The 18,331-nt window shown below is 37.3% G+C and overlaps 1 protein-coding gene across 1 annotated transcript in view; it reads right to left on the bottom strand.

Annotated features, from left to right (window-relative positions):
• Window positions 1-18,331, bottom strand: part of LOC126267035 (hexokinase type 2-like) — a 183,867-nt gene that overhangs the window by 113,191 nt on the left and 52,345 nt on the right. Inside the window, exon 5 of the mRNA XM_049971821.1 lies at window positions 10,384-10,483. Within this exon, the coding sequence (XP_049827778.1) occupies window positions 10,384-10,483 (100 nt within the window). The remainder of the gene's footprint in view (window positions 1-10,383; window positions 10,484-18,331) is intronic.

An 18,331-nucleotide genomic window follows, 5' to 3' on the forward strand; every position in this document is an offset into this window, starting at 1 on the left:
CCATGGGAACCAGGATGGCTTCTTCCTACGCCAACCTTTCCATGTGTTGCTTGGAGGGGCCTTTCCTGAGATCCGTAAGTCTTCAGACCCTGGTTTGGTTTACATACATTGATGACATCTTTACCATATGGACTTATGGTGAGGCTGACCTTCTAAAATTCCTGGAATCTCTGAATACCTTCTCCAAATTAAATTTCACATGGTCCTATTCCAAATCCCATCCCACTTTCTTTGTGTTAGTCTCATCCTCAATGAAAGCCAGCTACACATCACTTCTGTCCACATTAAACCTACCAACAAACAACAGTACTTACATTTCCATGTCAAACATTCCGTCCAATACAGCCCTGGCATTTGAGGCAAATTTATTTGTCCAGATACAGACTCTTTACAGAAGTACACTACCATTCTCACCTCAGCCTTCAGTGGACATAATTATGCCTCCAGCCTAGTTCAAAAGCAGATTTCCCATGCCATCACATCCAGTTCTAGTACTGCTGATTCCTCTAAAAAACAACTAGGAGCACACTTCTTGTCATTCAGTATTATCCTGGTATTGAACATATTAATCAGCTGCTTCAACAAGGCTATGACTTCCTAAAATCATGCCCTGAAATGAGGTCCATTCTGTCCAATATTTTGCCCACCATAACTAGAATAATTTTTTGTTGCTCTTCTAGTCTCCACAATATCCTTGTCATACCCTATGCTGCTTCTGCACTCATTCCTCTACCTCATGGCTTCTACCTCTGTGACCATCCCCACTGTAAGACTTGCCCTATGAACCCTCCTACCATCATCTGTACCACCCTCGTAACTGGCAAATCATATACTATCAAAAGAAGAGACACCTGTGAAATGATACAGTATGTCTCAACTGTTATGTAAACATTTGTATGGCCTTTTACATTGGAATGACTACCCCAAGTTATCAGCTAGGATGCATGGGCACAGGCAGAGGGTGTATATTGGCAACACACAATATCCTGTTGCAGAGCATGCTTTACAAAATGTCAGGGACTTCAGTGTTTGTTCACCATGAGTGCCATCTGGATTCTTCCCCCAGATGCCAATTCCTCAGAATCCTGCAGGTTGGAACTGGTGTTACATGTCTTTGGTGCTCGCCACTCTCATGGCCTTAATTTATGTCAGTATCTTTGGTCTCAGTATTTCTTCTCAGTACCTATTCCTTCCTTCACTGCCTTTTAGTTTTCTAAACCTTTTATTTTCTGACCTGCCTAATCCCCCCACCTCTACCACAAACAATGCATTCAGCTTTCTGCTCTTATTAACTCGCACATGATGTTTTGTCAGAAATCTATGTCTTGCGTATTATCCTGTCTTCCAACTTTAAGCTCTCAGATTTTCAAATCTCATCCAGTGCAATGTTTATACAAGTGCATCAGATGTGTTTAAGTGCCAAAGTTGGTTTTATAAGCTTAAATCAATCATTTTGATTTTTCCAACTGACATCAACAAGGAAGACTAACAACATTAGAGAATGACATGTTAAGGGTGGAAGTTGCAGCAAATTCATGTTGTCAAACCTATGCATCACATGCAATGTATTGCTTCAGAGGCACAATGGATAAGTTTCTTTTGATTGCTTGATCACTGGAGATGACAAATGAGTCTCCCTGTGATAGTCCAAGCTGCATAATGCAGTAGCTCTCTCCAAATGAATCCTTTGAACCACAGAAAAGCCAGGTTAACACCCCAGAAAAGCACATTTGTGTATTTGGTGGAGCATTTGTGGGGTCATTCATTTTAAAGTTCTGATACTTGGCCAAACTGTGAATGCTAACCTTTACTGTGAACAAGTGGATCAAGTAAATCAATCTTTAATTGATAAGTGCCCAGCAGTTATCAATGAAAAAAAAGTATCATTCTTTAACATGATAATGCAAGACTGCAATGAGTAGGTGGAACACTGGAAAAAAATAATGAATTGGAGTGAAAATTATTGGCTCAATGTACATGCCCAATACTGCACCATCGGATTTACATTTATTATGATCACTGCAACATTTTCTAAGTGATAAAAATTCAACAAGGAGAATGATGTCCAAAATGCCATCTCCAGATATTTTGCTCAAAAACCAATTTCTTTTTAACAAACCAGCATCAAAAGTTCCCACACTAGATCACAAAATATTGTTGATAAATAGGCTGACTACATCACTGATTAAAAAAATTGTTTAACAATTTATCAATTTGAATTTAATGTAAATAAACAACATTACTTTCCAACCTCTCTAACATTTACCTGATGCAGTAACAGTAAAATAACTCCATTCAAAAGGCATGTTTCTTGGTTCAAACATTAACAGGCAATGCTAGTAAATGCAACCGTGTACTGAATGTTAACATGAAGAAATGTAAATAAGTCCATAAACTGTGGCTCTGCATGAATGTTCTAATGTAGACAGTTCTATCAGGTGATGCCTTTACCTATAATGAAGTACTATCTGAAATATGTTGCCCCAGTGAGCAGTCAGATTCTGATGAGATTTCAAATTAGTGCCAAGTCTGAAAGCTTGCTTTAAATGTACAGAAATGTAAAACTGTGCAGTTTGAAAAATTCAGAAAAACTGTAGCCTATGACTGAACCATCAGTGGGTCACAACTGGAATAAATTGACTTATGAAATACCTGGATATACCCATTTGCAGGTATATAAAATGGAATGATTACATAGGCTCAGTCATAGATAAAGCAGGAGGCAGACTTTGGTTCATTGGGACATTGACAGGATATAAGGCAAATGCTGCCAGTTAACAAAGGATACTGCTCACAAAACGCTTGTGCATCATTTTGCAGAATATTGCTAAAATGTGTGGGAAATATACCAGAAAAAGACTAATAGCAAATATTGAACACTTTAAGAAAAAAGACAACACATATAGTCACAAGTTTGTTTGACTCACAGAGAAGTATCTTTGCACTATCCTTTATTTGTGCCTTCAGATTTGTGCTGTTCTGGTTGTATCAATATTTCCACATATTCATAAGAAGTATTTCACTTGCCTTGCTGGTTTCTATGAGATAGTTTACCATTCTCTTCAATCAGATAACTTTTTGCTACCAAACATGATCACCATGTTTGTGTCGGCTGACTTTGTGCCAACCTAGAACATTTACGCTCATTGCCGATCCTAGTTATGTGAAGGTATTGTGTGCTGTAACAATAATTGCCAATTGTGTTGATCCATGTGTGTTGTTGCACATAGTGATTGTTAATTTTCTTTACAAGATTGAGTGAAGAGGCTGTACCTGCTAAATCTAGTGATTCTCCATCAACTTTTGTGTCAATCTTTTGATACCTTAATCCATTATATTAAAAACAAAGATTCCAAGACTTACCAAGCGGGAAAGCGCCGGCAGACAGGCACATGAACAAAACACACAAACACACACACAGAATTACTAGCTTTCGCAACCGATGGTTGCTTCTTCAGGAAGGAGAGGGAAAGACGAAAGGATGTGGGTTTTAAGGGAGAGGGTAAGGAGTCATTCCAATCCCGGGAGCGGAAAGACTTCCCTTAGGGGAAAAAAAGGACAGGTGAACACTCGCACACACACACACACACACACATATCCATCCGCACATACACAGACACAAGCAGACATATTTAAAGGCTTTAAATATGTCTGCTTGTGTCTGTGTATGTGCGGATGGATATGTGTGTGTGTGTGTGTGTGTGTGTGTGTGTGTGTGTGTGTGTGTGTGTGTGTGTGCGAGTGTACACCTGTCCTATTTTTCCCCTAAGGGAAGTCTTTCCGCTCCCAGGATTGGAATGACTCCTTACCCTCTCCCTTAAAACCCACATCCTTTCGTCTTTCCCTCTCCTTCCTGAAGAAGCAACCATCGGTTGCGAAAGCTAGTAAATCTGTGTGTGTGTTTGTATGTTTTGTTCATGTGCCTGTCTGCAGGCACTTTCCCGCTTGGTAAGTCTTGGAATCTTTGTTTTTAATATATTTTTCCCATGTGGAAATATGTGTGTGTGTGTGTGTGTGTGTATATGTGCGGATGGATATGTGTGTGTGTGTATGTGTGTGTGTGTGTGTGTGCGAGAGTGTACACCTGTCCTTCCCTTAGGGGGGGGGGGGGGGGGGCCCTAAGGGAAGTCTTTCCGCTCCCGGGATTGGAATGATTCCTTACCCTCTCCCTTAAAACCCACATCCTTTCGTCTTTCCCTCTCCTTCCTGAAGAAGCAACCATTGGTTGCGAAAGCTAGTAATTCTGTGTGTGTGTTTGTGTGTTTTGTTCATTGTGCCCCGCGCTTTCCCGCTTGGTAAGTCTTGGAATCTTTGTTTTTAATATATATATATTTGCTTGCATTTAATCCCTTAGCATGAAACCTCGTGTTATCTCGGTTTTAATATTTTGACAGAAACTTAAAATCCTGAGTATACTAGGCAAATTAAGAACAGACCTTAAAAAAATAAAACCCTGCTTATATCCGTTTCTGCACTGATACGTGTTCAGCCACTAGAGAGCATCTGGTTCTACAGCTCTAGCCTGGCTGTCATGTTTTGGTTGAATTGGTTGCCGTTAGATACAATCATTACTGTGTGCAGATTTGGATTCTCAACAACAAAACATGCAGTTTCAGCCTCTTTCTTGTATTGTTATTAGACAATGCCTTCGACATTGCATTTAGTGGCTCAGAAAATAACAAAAAATGTGATGTTACTTCATTAGAGACTGAAAGTGACAACAGTTCTCATATGAGTGACAAGTGCTTGCCAGTGATACGAGATAAATATATCTGCTGTGCTCCAGCCAGCTCCCCAAGATTTATGCCCATGGAAACCAATGTTAAATATATGATTAGACTTTATAGCTACATAGAAGCTAAAAGAATGACTTCAAGTTTCAGGATTTTTAGTTAAAGTCCAGTGCACAATTATAATTGGGATTTTATCATTGTTGATCTCCAAAGTTTTGTAACTCATTACTTTCAGCTTTAAAAGCTATCTTTATATGTTTGTATCTAATGTTATTCATTATAGGATGTTTTTCATCAATAAAAAAATATTTTTTGAACATAATTCACAAAAATCATTATGTTAAGGAGTTAAACCTCACAAGTCATAAATCTGCACTTACTTACTATTTTTAAAGTTCACATTATGCCCACAGTGATGGGTGTGTGCGTTTGGGTGTCTGCATAGCTCAGGAGTGTGCATTTGAGTGTCTGCATAGTTGTATCTATGAACATGTATACTTCGGCCAGAGAAAGAGCAAGAGCTGAAAAGCTAGTGTAAATACTATTTTCTTTGCATGTTTCTTTGCGTGCCATATTAGTCAGCTATAAATGAGTGAAAAAATATCTTGTTGGAAATTGTTTACAACATTTGCTTGTCTTTTTCAAATCCTGGGTATGAATTCTATCTATAATGCACACTGTAGTGCTGCATCCATGTGGTGAAACCCAGTGAGTGGCACCCATTATCTATAAATTGGTATCCACATGGTACAGCCTCACTAGCTTTCATCACATGAGCACTTACCGAATGCAAACTGGCCCCACCACATAGCTAAGGGAATATGGCTGTTAGTTATATTGCAGCGCAATGCAAGGCCTATGGAAGAGCATCAAGCCTGCAGTACACTGTAACTTTCCACATCCATTTAATATCTGCATGACTGTGCAAGAAGTGCTAGTGACTGTGTCATTAGGGGAAGTACTGCTGATCATCTTCCATAACTTTCAATAAATTGTGCAAAATTTATTTGCCATCTCTTTTGCACACTACAGTCAAATGGACTCCTTGCAGTTAGGGCATGAGCTTCCAGTGTTGTAACATACAATGATGAGCCAAAACATTATAATCATTATCCACTCTGACAGTGAATGACACCTGGTGGTGTTGCAGGCATTTGACATGGTAAGAAAAGTATATAAAAGCAGCAAAGACGAATGAGTAATCATTCTAGCAGTGATACTTGCCACAGATGGGGAAATCCATGACAGAAGCAACTTTAACACAGAGCAGATTGTTACAGGAAATTGCTTGGGAATAAGCATTTAGGAAATGGCAAATGTAATTAATAATACTATGAAAAGAGTAGTTGCTACTCACCATATAGCAGAGATGCTGAGTTGCAGATAGGCACAACAAAAAGACTCACAAAATACGCTTCAGGCCAGTAAGGTACACACACACACACACACACACACACACACACACACACACACACACACACAAGCAAATGCAGCTCACACACATGACTGCAGTCTCTGGCAGCTGAAGCCACACTGCCAGAGACTGCAGTCATGTGTGTGTGAGTTGTGTCTGCACATGTCAGCATTTCCACTATATGGTGAGTAGCAACTATCCTTTTCATAATATGTTTATATTCCACCCTGGATTTTCCTTCTTCAACTGTGATTAACTGTTGACATGCTATTATGATAAGCATCTAAGGAACGGTGTTACTGGACAGTGAAACCATCAGCAGGTGACGAGGAATTGACATACAGACTGTGCAGGTAGCATGCTTTCCCATACGATGACAAAGTGAAATGTTGGTGGAGGTGCAAATGTTTCAGAACATACCACTCAATTAGCATTGTTGAATATGTTGCCCCAGTGGCATCATTAAATATGATTGAAGTGGGCACAGGACAATCAAGATTGAACTGAGAATGATTGCAAGCATGTCATATGGTCCGGTGTATTATGTTTCTTGCCACTCCAGGTTGATGGTTGCGTCCAAATATGTCAGTCAGGTAAATGGCTGCTTTATAACATACACTGAATCATGGCCACAGGCTGGTGGAGGTAGCCTTATGCTGTCAGGGACATTCACCTGGGCTACCGTGGGGAACGTGACAGGAATCGAAGGCACCATGACTGTTGCGGACTACGTGTATGTCATTGCAAAACCACTTGCATCCCTTCATGGTTGATTTCTGCCCTGACAATGATGGCATCTTCCAGCAAGTATTCCATGCTGCACAGCTAGAATGATGCCACAATGATTTGAGAGGCTTGATAGTGCACTCATTTCAGCAAACAAATTTGCATGGTCTGAACCTTATAGAACTCATATCGAGAGCTACTTCTGCACCCACAAACCAATTTCCTATAATTTACTGGAATTGTATGACTTGTGCAATGGTCATCTGGTGCCATTTACCTGCAGAAAATTACCAAGAACATCTAGAATCTATGTCATGCTCAGTTGTTGCTGTATTATGTTCCAAAGGAGGACCAACATAGTATTAAGCAGGTGGTCATTATGTTTTGTATTAATAGTGTATGTTAAAGAGAGATAACTGAAGAGAAAGAAATAATTTTAAAAGTGGCCAAGAATATTACTATGTTATTGTGCAGAGACTTTTGCTCTGATTAGTATAATTACGTATTAAGTAACAGAAACTTTAAGGATGCTAAGGCATAGGAAGTCAGAGTTGGCTGTTATATGTGTCAATATTGATAAAGGTAATGATGTTTTTTTGTACATTGTTGAGAATAAGACTAATATTTCGTGAATGAGATGTTGTCATCTATTGAGAAATAAAGAGGTTCTTTAATACTGTGAGAAAGGAAGAGGTTCATTAAGATTGTAAGAAAAGAAGTAACTATTATGGATGATAAAATATGAAGTGTGAATATCCTATAAGTTGCAAATGCTTGGTTTTGAGGCAATATATACTGATAAAATTCAGACAACCTCCTAGCCATGTCAAATGGTTTCAAATCCACAAGCTTTCGGCCACTTACTCCATGTCCAATGTCAAGTGGTGACTATCATATTGTTGCTGCTGTCATCCTTGTACAACAGCCCTACCATCTGTGGAGTCACTGATGTGCATACCAGTGCTGTATAGAAAGATTAACCAGCAGGCATAAGATCCATTCAATCTTCAGCTTCAATCAAAAATTCAACCACCCATTAGGACAGTGAAAGATGATGCAGACCTCATAACACCAGGTATATACAAAATACCACGTGGCTGTAAACAGTGTTGTGTTGGACAGACTGCACATATTGTTGAACAGCACTGAACAGAACTTGAAAGGTGTTTCAACTCATGGTGTTCTGAGAAATTAGTGATAGCAGAAGATGCTCTGGAAAAAAAAAACATTGAACTGCTTTTGGCAAAACATTTATTATATGGACAAATTGTTTTTGAGACAGCATTATAAAATTAGTGGTAAAGATAAAAATTTCTGAAAAAACCATGAATAAAGATGACGATTTGCAGTTAAGCACAGCTTGGGACCCAGCCTTTGTAAGTTGAAGGGGGACAGCAGTCTTGCAAACAAAACATTACCTTATATGGCGTTAGACTGGGAAACAGTGATGTCATAGGTAGTAACACCACTATATAAGGACAGCAGCAGAAACCAATCAACAATCACCACTTGACAATGGCAAAAGCTCATGGTTTTAAATGATTTTACAAAGCTGGAAGCCCAAGGGAATACTGTCATTTTGCAAGTTGTTTGGCTGAAACTGTATTATAATTTAGTTTCATCTGACTAAAAATGAAGTACAATAATTATCTATGTTTGTTTGCATTTTAGAACAAGTTGATCTGAAATGACAACCTATGTACAAAGTCATTGGGAGTGGGGACAATAGGTGATTATCTTCCCCAGTAAATTGTACAACAAGTCATAATGGAAAAGAAAGGACCCACATAAAAAGTTGCAAAACAGCATGCAATTAAAATGAGAACTTTGCTAAAAGAAAACAGAGTGTAAATAGTCCGAAACTTTATTTTATTTGTATTTGATAAGACAGTACTTCCAGCTGGGAAATGATATTTGTACTGACTCTTGGTTGTTATACACCCCCTTATATGCATAAAAATCGTAGTTTGTTTTCAATATGAATATAATAGAGGGAAACATTCCACGTGGGAAAAATATCTCTCAAAACAAAGATGATGTTACTTACCAAACAAAAGTGCTGGCAGGTCGATAGACACACAAACAAACACAAACATACACACAAAGTTCAAGCTTTTGCAACCAATGGTTGCTTCTTCAGGAAAGAGGGTAGGAGAGGGAAAGACAAAAGGATGTGGGTTTTAAGGGAGAGGGTAAGGAGTCATTCCAATCCCGGGAGTGGAAAGCTTGTTTGTTTGTGTGTCTATTGACCTGCCAGTGCTTTTGTTTGGTAAGTCACATCATCTTTGTTTTCAGATATATCTAGTTTGTTTTTAATTTGATAACTATCACATTTATTTGTAGTAATAAATATTGTAGTATGAATGTGATGTATATACAGTAACTGTGATAATGAATATTCAGTTTTTTTGATTTTACTAATGTCTATACCTAGTTTAAGATTCATCCATCCCACTGTGTACTGTATTAGAATTTGCATGTGCTCATCTATGTGACAGGCAGTGTGATGTCATAAGACTGACAGAGAGAAAAATTTTCCAAAATGAGGAGGGAGAACCAAGAGATAAAAAAACAATTACCAAGGAAGAAAGAAGAAGAAACACTATGACCAATTAAAATTGTGTTTCTTTTTTCATTAATTTATGTTTCCATACATTTTGATGTGATTGTTTAAATAGTCTTGATAAACAACCATAATAAACATTATTTGCAGGGTTACCTGTAACAGACTATTTACACAAATTTCACACTAATATTCCTTTATATGGGTGTTAGCAGCTGTATCTCAGTGTTGGCAAAATTTCACTTCTTAGTTGCAACAAAAATTAAGACCTTTGGGACAGCTACTTGATTTGGGTCTTTTGAATGTATAAATTGTTAACATTCAGTAATTGGGAAGCACATTATATGCAGCATCAGACCAGTCTAAGGACTGAAGACTCTCCCACCACCACAACAACAATAACAATGTTTTAAGTTAGTTACAACAGCAGACCTTATGTATCTACTGAAATATAGACTAAATGCAGTTGAGGTTTTGATTCATTACTCTGCAAGCAGAAATGCTGTTTAATAATACACAGTTTGGATTTTAAAGAAATCAATAAATATGGCTTCAACCCAAATGCCATCACACCACCCCATGCTGAGTAGGGTGCACTGAATTAAGCACAACTGATACCTGCAAAATCTATTCTTTTTCCCATTCCTAAGAAGTCATCACATATATATGTGAGAAATGAGCCATAATTGAACAACAAAACTGACTCTAATCATATGGGACAACTGCTTTACACGTCTGCTCATAGATCCTTCTTAAAGATTGAAGGGCTGGCATTCTTTAGATGGCCAATTGCTCCAGTGACCCTTAATAAATTAATACTTATTTTTGACCTTATTTAGTTTTTCCTTCTGACAAATACCACAGAACTGCATTACAAGGATACAGACTTATGGATTGTGGGAAAGCAAATAGGATGTATCAAAAATGTGATGTAATTCATTTCTTACCAATGATGAGTCCTATTTTTGTGTTGTGATCCTTCCATGCACATGACATCAGTGTACCTGTAGTGTCATTAAGAACTGCAGCAATGTTAATCTTCACATCCTACACATAAAAAGAATGTTGTCTAAGTACATTACAAATATCTTGTGATTCTTATACTCAGTGATGCAAGTTAAAAGAGTTATTGATCTTCCCAACATTCCACTCAAATATTTTGGAACTTAGGACAAAGCAATTGAAACTGATTATGGAAAACAGTATCAGCAAGTAAAATGTAGACTCTACATGTAAAACAAAGAAATGGCTTCTCTAAGTTTCATTCTAAGGCTGACAGATTTTCTTCATGTTATATAGAGTTGGCATTTACATTTTGAACCTTAAAACAATACTAAAACTGTAATCAAAAAGGTATGGTACTCTTTACCATTTCTTTGTGTGTGAAGGGATCTTGGTTTGTATGTTATAAAGTTTACATAATCTCCAACACCACACGATTCAATTTAATTATGGACCAATATCATGAAAGGCACACTGAAAGCATCCACATTTTCTTAGAAACTGCTTCATATAAAATTTTAACTATTATTATCTTCCACCAAGACTAGCATCCCATCAAGCAGTAACAACATTATTTATTTACTACCATCTTTAGATCTATTGTCTATCTTTATGTAATATGTCATGTTTACAAGATTTTTACAACTTGCTACAGGATGTAATAAATAAAAAAGTTATGATTCAGGATTTCTTAAGTAATAGAACCCAGTATGTTCTCCTCGATGGTGAGTGTTCATCGGAGGTGAGGGTATCATCTGGAGTGCCCCAGGGAAGTGTGGTAGGTCCGCTGTTGTTTTCTATCTACATAAATGATCTTTTGGATAGGGTGGATAGCAATGTGCAGCTGTTTGCTGATGATGCTGTGGTGTCATCGTTGAGTGACTGTAGGAGAATACAAGATGACTTGGACAGGATTCGTGATTGGTATAAAGAATGACAGCTAACTCTAAATATAGATAAATGTAAATTAATGCAGATGAATAGGAAAAAGAATCCTATAATGTTTGAATACTCCCTTAATAGTGTAGTGCTTGACACAGTCACGTTGATTAAATATTTGGGCACAACATTGCAGAGTGATATGAAGTGGTACAAGCATGTAATGGCAGATGTGGGGAAGGCGGATAGTCGTCTTCGGTTCATTGGTAGAATTTTGGGAAGATGTGGTTCACCTGTAAATGAGGCCGCTTATAAAACACTAATACGAACTATTCTTGAGTACTGCTCAAGCATTTGGGCTCACTATCAGGTCGGATTGAGGGAGGACATAGAAGCAATTCAGAGATGGGCTGCTAGATTTGTTACTGGTAGGTTTGAGTGTCATGTGAGTATTATGGAAATGCTTTAGGGACTTGGGTGGGAGTCTCTAGAGTAAATGAGGCATTCTTTTCATGAATTGCTTCTGAGGAAATTTAGAGAACCAGCATTTGAGGCTGACTGTAGTACTATTTTACTGCCGCCAACTTACATTTCGCAGAAAGGCCACAAAGATAAAATAAGAGAGATTAGGGGTCGTACAGAGGCATATAGGCAGTCATTTTTCCTTTGTTCTGTTTGGGAGTGGAACAGGGAGAGAAAATGCTAGTTGTGGTATGAGGTAGCCTCCACTACGCACCGTATGGTGGATTGCAGAGTACAGATGTAGATGTAGATGTAGTAATGGTAGCAATAAACTGATAGTAATGGAGTAATGATCATTCTGAAACAGAATGACAAATATTATTTGTTAGGAATAACATCAATATACTGTGTCAGTTCAATGACCAGTTTGATGCAACTCTCCTCACTAGTTGATCCTATGCAGGCCTCTTCATCTCTACGATTTCCTAATCCCCTCCCCCTCCCCCTCCCCACACACATGCCTCCAGTGCCAAAATGAAGATTTCTCTATGCCCCAGGATCTGTCCTGTCAGCTGATCCCTTCTATTAGTCAGGTTTTGCCATACATTTCTTTCTACCCAACTTGATTCAGTATTTTTTCATTGGTTATTGTATCTACTTACCTAATCTTCAAACATCATTCTGTAGCACCACATTATATTCCCCTATTCTCTTCTTGTATGAACTGTCATACAGTGTCACTTCAGTATAAGGCTAAACACATAATTTCCTTTGGAAAAGGCTTTCCAACATTAATTTGTGTTCTTAATTAACAAATCTCTCTTTTAAGAAATATTTTTCTTGCAGTGACATCTGCAGTTTGTATCATCTCTACTTATGTGATCTTTAGTTATTTTGCTACACAAATAGCAAAACTTATATATTACTTTCAGGGCCGGTCATGTAATTGTTGCTGACTGCAGATAAAGTTTGATCCTAGTTCAGAAAATGAATCCAGCTCACAAATTAAATATGCCGTATAACACAGATCACCTGGCAATGTTCACTCATGATATGAGTTAACATGAGGCATGCTTGGTAACACTGCATAATACAGCTAGCAACAAGATTGTCACTCTTCAACAGCAGATGTTTCTGCAGATCAGTGACTCACACTATTTATTATTGAAGGTTTTATGCTGTAAACATGGAGGAAAATAAGCAGAAGGAACATCCTAGACTTCAAGAAACTTCTCTATAGTTGAAAAAACATCAAAATAGTCAGATATGTGTAAAGTAAATGGCAAGAAACAATATAGTTTGCAGCACTTAAGGCTCTGTAACATAGGAGGCGTCCACCACATTGGCCCAGAATGCTAGGAAAACAGCATATGGCTTATTCAAGTGGTGTAGTTTCAAAAGATAGTTTTGTCATAGATATCCTTATAACAAATATTATAGAGAATACATCATTCAACAGATAATAATTCTCAGCCACGTAGCATTGTCCATTAAGTGCCATGGCTGTTCTGAAACCAAATACAAATGGTAGACGACAGTATTGTTACATCATAGTTTCAGAAGTATATTAAGCATGATAAAAACACACATATTACAGGTCAAAGGCCTTAATGGTCAAAAGCTTTATTTGTGACAGTCTTTTTGTTGTGCTTATCTGCAACTCAGCATCTCCGCTATATGGTGAGTAGCAACTTTTCTTTTCATAATATTGTTACAGTCCATCCTGGATTTGCCATTGTTTGACATATTACAGATCACTGACCATGGCTTAGACTGCTGTGGGAATGAAATTTGCATCATCAGCTTAAATAGAGCTGTCATTAATCCAATGGTGGGCTGGCCATCACATTAATTTACTGAGCATGGTAGTATACAGGAGGCAGTATACCCTTGTCTTCATCAGACCTTTGAACAGAGTTACACACCCAGGTATATGGGGACCAAAAACTTAATGAGAACTCAGATCCATGTTGCAGTTCAGCATTCTGTACATTAAGAAGCATTGCCAGAGGCAAAAGAAGTGATAAATGAAAAAATAAATAAATAAAATTAGTATCAAACCCCAGAATTTTAAAACCAAAGTCCAGCATTTAATCACCAAGCCACCAACAATACAGAGCTTCATCTAATAATTTGGCAACAAAAACAACTTTGCTAACTAACTGACATGTTGAAATGTAACTGCCAGATCAGGAAAACCATTCACTGCAGTATCTGATTCCAGATCTACATGTGAGTACATAATACACATTTCAATCGTGATATGCTGTACTCCTGTCTATGACAAAAACAGTCACAGAAACTGATTTGTGTGATAACTATGACAATGTGAGTACTCTTTACATCATATTTTTATTGTGTTTACTTGGATATTGTGTTCAGGTTTCTTGCTTTGATGCATATTACATGTTACTTAAGACAATGTAAAGTAATTTAGTAATTTATGTTTACGCCTACATAACTACTCTGCAATTCACATTTAAGAGTCTGGCAGGGGGTTAATTGAATCACTTTCATACTCATTCCGTACCATTCTACTCTCAAACAGCACTTCTGCATTTTGCAAATAATAAAACGATGAATGAGAGTAGCAGTCATGGAAAATTTTTACCATTTCTAAATAAATGGTTCCTCAGAGGTCACAACTTAGGTTCAGACAATACATACCGATGAAATCACATAAGTATGGTATAAAATTTTTCAATCTATGCTCCACTGAAGGATATACATGGCCTGCAAGGGTATATTCTGGATGAGATACCAATCGAAGAAAGAAATTTGGCATTTGCTAAAAATGTCTATATTGAACTTGCACTTTTGTATGAGCTATGAATTGGCAATCAAGTACCTTAAATTTAAAGTGCATGTTGTTGAAACAGTACGGTACAACAAAAAGTTTATGCCAAAATTTTTTAATGTTGTAAGCATGAAACAGAGATGAAATGCTAGCACGTGAAGATGACAATGGTACTGTGGTGCTAAAATGGAGGCACATTTGCAATGTTGGGATGTTGCCAACAAAACATGTACCTACTATGACATCAAGCTCAGATTCTATGCATCACAGTCATACTCTGAAACAGAAACCTTTGGCAATACTGGCATACAATAATTGAAAAACTGCCATTCACAGAAGTGATCAAATGAGGCCATACTCCACAATGAAAAGGTAGGGGATGAAGTGGTATTGGAAGTTAGCACAACATTTGCTTTTAGGAACAAGTATAGTAATTGCTCACATCATGTACCAGGGGACATAAATACAAAAATAGAAGTAAGAAAATTTTGGGAACATGTCATTGCCAAATAATTTTCCATGGAAAATGCTATGCCCAACAGTCATAAAAATAAAACAAGATATCCCCCCCCCCCCCCCCCATCACCATTTCGAGATTTGTAAGAACCAGCAGGTGAAGCCTATATGAAGGATGTGCACTGTATATTACCAGAAGAAAAGGCAAACTGCCAAATGTCAAGCAGCAAAGAAAAATGTGAAAAAAATCTTGACCTACAATTCAATTGTCCAAAATCACCTCAGATGTGTTTAGCATGTTTTAATGATTGCCATGCAACATAGTATGATGTAACATGTTATCCTAAATATAAATCAGTAAAACATACATTTTATGTGTATATTGTTTGTTTGTTTATGTTGTACATCCTATAGTTATGTTTTAGTGCTTATTCCACTAAAATTCTTTGAAAACTTCAACTGCAAATCCTATCAACTTGATCAAGAAGAGTTTCACCCTTATTTGAGTGATTTACTCATCACCTAAACATAGGTGGTATGGTAACAAACAAGTTAAAAATAAACAGTGTATGGGGAAGGCAGTAAAGCTGCCGAATTATGGATGCACTCTTAGTGACTATATGATAGCATGCCTTATGAATATAATTCAAGAATGTGAGAAACAACACCTTGCCATCTGGATGGACATACCCTAAACAAAAATGAAGGTGAAACAGATCCTAACATTTATAGATGGATGTTCCTCTTGGCAGTGACCTATACAATCTTGTTTAATGCACTTTTAAACAGAGCTGAAAGAATACTTGATCCACAGTTAGGAGAGATGGGGAAGAGTAGACCATGACTAGAACAAGTCATAAACTTAAAGCACATCTTTAGAAATTACCATAATCAAAAGCTTCAACTATGTGGTAGCATTTGCAGGTTTTAAAATGGCATACAATTCTATTGTTAGAAATATATTACTCAGCAGAGTCTGAACTAGATAATGAAACAGAAGAAATAATTAAAGCAGCTTTAACCAACACAATACCAAAAGTAAAATTTATATGAGTGCTGTCAAAAAATTTTGAAAAGCTCAGATTAAAGACAAGGAAATGGCTTTTCGCCCCTCCTTTTTACCATGCATTAGAGGAAGTGATTATAGAATGGACAAGGGCCAAAATACTAAGGGTATACGATTAGGGAGAAATTCAGACAAGAGCACGGTAGACTGTTTTAACATTTGCAAATGATGTGACAGTTATTACAGACTCAATTGAAAGTGCACAAGAACAAATGACTAAACTACAACATCAAGCAGTAAAAGTTGGATTAAAAATCTGATTTGAAAAACATCAATGCAACTCAAAAGCTTCAAATAAATAACAACAAAATATCTACGGTAGACTGTTCTGAGTATCTAGGAGAATGGATACTAAACAACATAGACTATAATACAGAAAATGAGAGGGACTTTCAAATAACAAGGAACACATATACTAAATAAACTCTTAAACATGGAACACTATGAAATAGTGGTCATACCCTAAATACTCTATGCAGACTAGAGAAGGAACAGCTTGCAAATTTAGAAAAAAAAGCTGAACAAAGAATCTCAAGAAAAATACTAGGACACAAAAGCAGCAGTGAATCAGAATAGATTAAGATTTAACACATAAATACCTATAACTGAAAACTGAAAAGCTAACAGAAACAATGAGAAAATGAGAAAAGAGAGATTAAAATTTTATGGACACACATGCAAGATGAACACTGTGAGAATAACTATTTTTTTCATTTACTAAACAATTACAAACCCAAAATCACCTGGGGGGGGGGGGGGAAGTAGGAAGAGATATCAAACACATGAGAACCGATGAAGACACAGTAAGAAACAGAACACTGTCTAAATAAATAAAAGAGAGAGCAGGCTTCCAGGACAGGAAAAAATCAAGAGCTGGAAGAATGTGGATGCAGTAAGAAAATAAACAACATTCTTGAAGAATGAAAGAAATGTGGGTCCAAAGAGAACTGCAGTTGAAAACAAAGAAGCAGAAATTATGTTGAAACTTCCTGGCAGATTAAAACTGTGTGTCAGAGTAGAACTTGAACCTAAGACCACTGTGGGCAGGTACTATGAGGACAGGCCATGACTGTGTGGGTAGCTCAGTTGGTTGAGTCCTAGACCAACACACAATTTTAATTTTCCAGAAAGTCTCATACAGTGCACACTCCACTGCAGAGTGAAAAGTTTCTACGGCCTTTTATAGTGTTGATCATGAAATCCTCTTAGCAAAGGCTGAATATTATGGTATAAGTGGCTCAGTTGGCTCATAGATTAAATCCTACCTAGCTGGAAGAAAGCAGAAGGTCATGTTGAACGACTCTGGGGGTACTCTGTGTCATCTAGCTGGGGCTCTATTGGCTGTGGTGTTCCCCAGGGCTCTGTACTTGACCCCCTTCTCTTCCTCATCTTTATCAATGACCTTCCCTTGCATACTAGCTTAAAAACTCACTTTACACTTTTTGCTGATGATACCTCTATCCTCATCAACAAAACTCCCAACCTCAATCTTGAGGAATTGGCCAATATTGTCTTTAGTGAAGTATGTAATTGGTTTGTAAATAATAGGTTATCAGTAAATGTTAAGAAGACTCAGTTTGTACATTTCCTAGTAAGGAAAAAAGTTGAGGATCGATTAAGTATTACATTGAATGGTAGTGAGTTACTACAAGTTGAGTCAACCAAGTTTCTGGGAGTACACATTGACAACAGTCTAAAATGGTCTGAACATATTTTGCACCTCCACAAAAAACTCAGCGCAGCAACATTCACTGTTCGTATTATTTCCACTGTATGTGACCAAGACACCACAAAAACTGCTTATTTTAGTTATTTCCATGCATTATTGCTGTATGACATAGTTTTCTGGGGTAATCAGCCACTATCCAAAAAAATATTCATTGCCCAAAAGAGAGTTATTAGGATAATGGGTGGAGTCCAGCTTAGACATTCTTGTAGGAACCTTTTCAGAAACTTAGGGATTCTGACAACTGCATGCCAATATATATATACTCCCTGTTATGTTTCATTGGTAAAAATAGATAATCGTACAAAACCAATGATTCATACCACACCCACAATACCAAAAGGAAGATGGACCTCCATTATGAATCAAAAAACCTTACTGTTGTACAAAAAGGAGTCCATTACATGAGTTGCAAGGTGTTCAATGCTCTCCCACCATCACTGAAATTACTTACCCACGAGCTTCCCAAATTTAAGGAACAAGTCAAACAGTATTTATTAGATAAAT

The sequence above is a fragment of the Schistocerca gregaria genome, chromosome 4 (assembly GCF_023897955.1).
Source record: "Schistocerca gregaria isolate iqSchGreg1 chromosome 4, iqSchGreg1.2, whole genome shotgun sequence".
Lineage (NCBI taxonomy): Eukaryota > Metazoa > Arthropoda > Insecta > Orthoptera > Acrididae > Schistocerca > Schistocerca gregaria.